This window comes from Rhinopithecus bieti, unplaced genomic scaffold (genome assembly GCF_001698545.2).
Source record: "Rhinopithecus bieti isolate Rb0 unplaced genomic scaffold, ASM169854v2 scaffold_3734, whole genome shotgun sequence".
In the NCBI taxonomy this organism is placed as follows: Eukaryota; Metazoa; Chordata; class Mammalia; order Primates; family Cercopithecidae; genus Rhinopithecus; species Rhinopithecus bieti.
Window position 1 is genome coordinate 1,747,036 of NW_016804423.1, and position 3,316 is coordinate 1,750,351.

Sequence of the window (3,316 nt, forward strand, 5' to 3'; positions counted from 1 at the left end):
ACCCTTGGTGCCCAGGCTGGAGTGCAATGGTGCAATCTTGGCTCACTGCAACCTCCACCTCCTGGGTTCAAGTGATTCTTCTGCCTCAGCCTCTCGGGTAGCTGGGATTATAGGTGCCCACCACCATACCCAGCTAGTTTTTGTACTTTTAGTAGAGATGGGATTTCACTGTGTTATCCAGGCTGGTCTTCAATTCCTGACCTCAGGTGATCTGCCCACCTTGGCCTCCTAAAGTGCTGGGATCAGGTGTGACCCACCGTGCCCAGCCTAAAGTCTTTTCTTCTATTCCAGGATATTAGATTGCTTTTAGAAGCAACTATTTTGGCCAGAAAAATCATAGAGATCAAAAACTGTATCTTTATTGTTTCCATTTAAGTACTTTAAAATACTTTGAGTAATGTATGTTGATGATTTATATTACAACAGATATTAATTGAAAACCTGCCATTATAAGGTGTCATATTGTACTTTAGAACATAACAAGAGATAATTTTATATTTTTTAGACTATGGTTGAAAATAAATTATGTGCAAAGATAAACAATCAGTTCTTTGAATGAGCGTTCAAAGTAGAAGAGGAGCTTCAAAGAAGAACACGTTGAGAGAATAGATGATAAAGCTAGGCTTAGACCCCCAGGAACTGAGAAGTATCTCTCCATTCTGGTTGAAAGGCTCTTTCTCCCCACAGGAGTGGATTTGTCCTCACTGCGCCAGATGAAGCTTCAGAAGCCCATGAGCATGTTAACAGATGTCAAACACTTCTTGTCATCTGGAGGAAATGTCAATGAGAAAAATGATGAAGGAGTAACCCTGGTAAGTTCATATATTTGATTCAGAGACTGTTTAAAAAGAGAATTTAAGTTGATTTATAATACATAGAAGTCATTACAATTAACCTTTAAATAATTGTTGTGATCATAAAAGTAATACATGTCAGTGGTAGAAATTTTGGAAAACGCCTAAGTAGGCAAAGAAGAAAATACAGACCCAGCAGCTGCATTGTTGTGTATCTACCCAAAGAATATAAATCATTCTACCATAGACACATGCATGCGTATGTTCATCCCAATGCTGTTTATAGTAGCAAAGACATGGAATCAACCTAGGTGTCCATCAAGGTGGAAGGATACAGAAAACATCATACATATACACCATGGAATACTACACAGCTGTAAAAAGAACAAAACCATGTCCTTCATAGCCACATGGATGCAGCTGAAGGCCATTACCTAAGGGAATTAACATAAGAACAGAAAACCAAATATCACATTTTCTCACTCATAAGTGGGAGCTGAACACTGAGTCCACATGGATACAAAGAAGGAAATGAGACACCAGGGCCACTCAGAGTGGAGAGTGGGAGGAGGGTGAGGACGACACACCACCTAAGGGGTACTATGCTCATTACCTGTGTAATGAAAATATCTGTACATCAAGCCCCTACAGCACACAATTTACCCATGTAACAACATGCACCTGTATCCCACTGATCCTAAAATAAAAGCTGGAAGGAAAAAATGCAAAATACTTATGCCACTACCCAGGGAAAACCAGTGTCTCTAGGTTGGTATATTTTCTTCAAGCCTTCCTCCTATGTATGTTTTTCCTACAAATTTAAAATAATTTTATGCATTACTTAGTCCATGTTGGTTTTGAAATGTAACTTATAGGAGCATGCTTTTATTTTAGTGTTCAGTAAAACAAACTATGAATGACTTTGGTGAGTGAATTTCTAAATTCAAGCAAACTCCTGTCATTACTTTTTATTGCTCTCAAGCACTGTTGCAGTAAATTATTAAAAGATCAACTAAATTTGGATAAATTTGTATATACGTGATGTCTAATCACCAAAATAAGAACATTTTGCCCTAGTGACCCATAAAACTTACCTGGGTTACTGTGAGTTACAATTAATGATGACAGAAAGAAATGTAATACCCGGTGGAAAAATTTTTGAGAGAAAGTAAACTAGAATAGGAGAAGGGAGTTCGGAATTCTGAAGCGTGAATTGCATAGAAATGCTTCAAATCAGTAATTCATTTCTCCCATGAAAAAAATATGGTGTGAGGTTGAAGACAGTTGATAAGGAAAGTGATTTAACTAAATAGATAAAAGTTTTGTTGTCTGAAAAGTTTCCTTGAGATCTGATACATTTTTACATTTATTAAATGCAGATTAAGTGCCTGTGACCTCTAGATGGTCACATTCTAAAAATGTGTTGTTTTCTTATGACTTAGAGTTACATTGTTATAGTCTCCTAAAGTTTATAAATGTGTAAGTATTGATTCTGGAAAATAAAATTTAGAAAACTCTAACTTTAAATTGTTGTAAAAGCTTCTAAAATTTTCCCCTTCCTTCCTTCCTTCCTTCTTCTTTTTTTTTTTTCTTTGGAGTCTTGTTCTGTTGCCCAGGGTGGAGTGCAGTGGCATGATCTTGGCTCACTGCAACCGCCACCTCCCGGATTCAGGTGATTCTCAGGTCCAAGTGATTCTCCTACCTCAGCCTCCTGAGTAGCTGAGACTACAGGCGCGTGCCACCATGCCCAGCTATATTTTTGTGTTTTTATTAGAGATGGGGTTTCACCATGTTGGCTAGGATGATCTCGATCTCCTGACCACGTGATCTGCCCCCTCAGCCTCCCAAAGTGCTGGGATTACAGGTGTGAGTCACCGCACCTGGCCAGTTTCTAAAATTTTTAAATTATGCTTTCCTAAATTTTGTCTTCCAAAATCGATATTTACAAATTTGTAAACTTTAGAAGACTATAACAATGTAACTCTGTCATAAGAAAAGAAAGCAGAGCACATTTAGAGTGTTTCGAAAAATAACACATTCAAACAGCAAAAGCATTCAGAATTAATGAAGAAATGTAACTGACCACATGCTATGAACAAAACAATAGTGACCAAAATTCTTTTGTTATGGATCCACATTTCAGTTTGGGAAAATGGGTAACAGACACTATAAACGAGCTAAATATATAGGATCCTAGCAATAAATGCAAGGGAAAAAACAACACAGGGACATGTTGGTCATATTGTTGCCATTTTGGATGGATAGATAGGAAAGATCTAACCAACAAGGATGTTTTCAATAATGACTTCAAAGAAGAGAGAGCACAGTGGGGCTGTGAAGGGAGAGTGTTCCAGGCTGAGAGTGAGAAGGGCAAACCACAAACTCCTACAGTGTCAGGGGCTTGAGAAACAGCAAGGAGCCCGTATGGCTGAAGCAGTGTCAGCAAGGAAGGAGAGGTGCTGGGACCAGATCACACAAGCTTTTTTTTTTTTTTTTTTTTTTTTTTTTTTTTTTTTTTTTTT

The 3,316-nt window shown here is 37.8% G+C and overlaps 1 protein-coding gene across 1 annotated transcript in view; it reads left to right on the forward strand.

Annotated features, from left to right (window-relative positions):
- The window catches only part of MYO16 (myosin XVI), a 638,577-nt gene that overhangs the window by 210,407 nt on the left and 424,854 nt on the right, over window positions 1–3,316 (forward strand). The window contains 1 exon segment of the mRNA XM_017868179.1: window positions 688–812. Coding sequence (XP_017723668.1) covers window positions 688–812 — 125 coding nt within the window.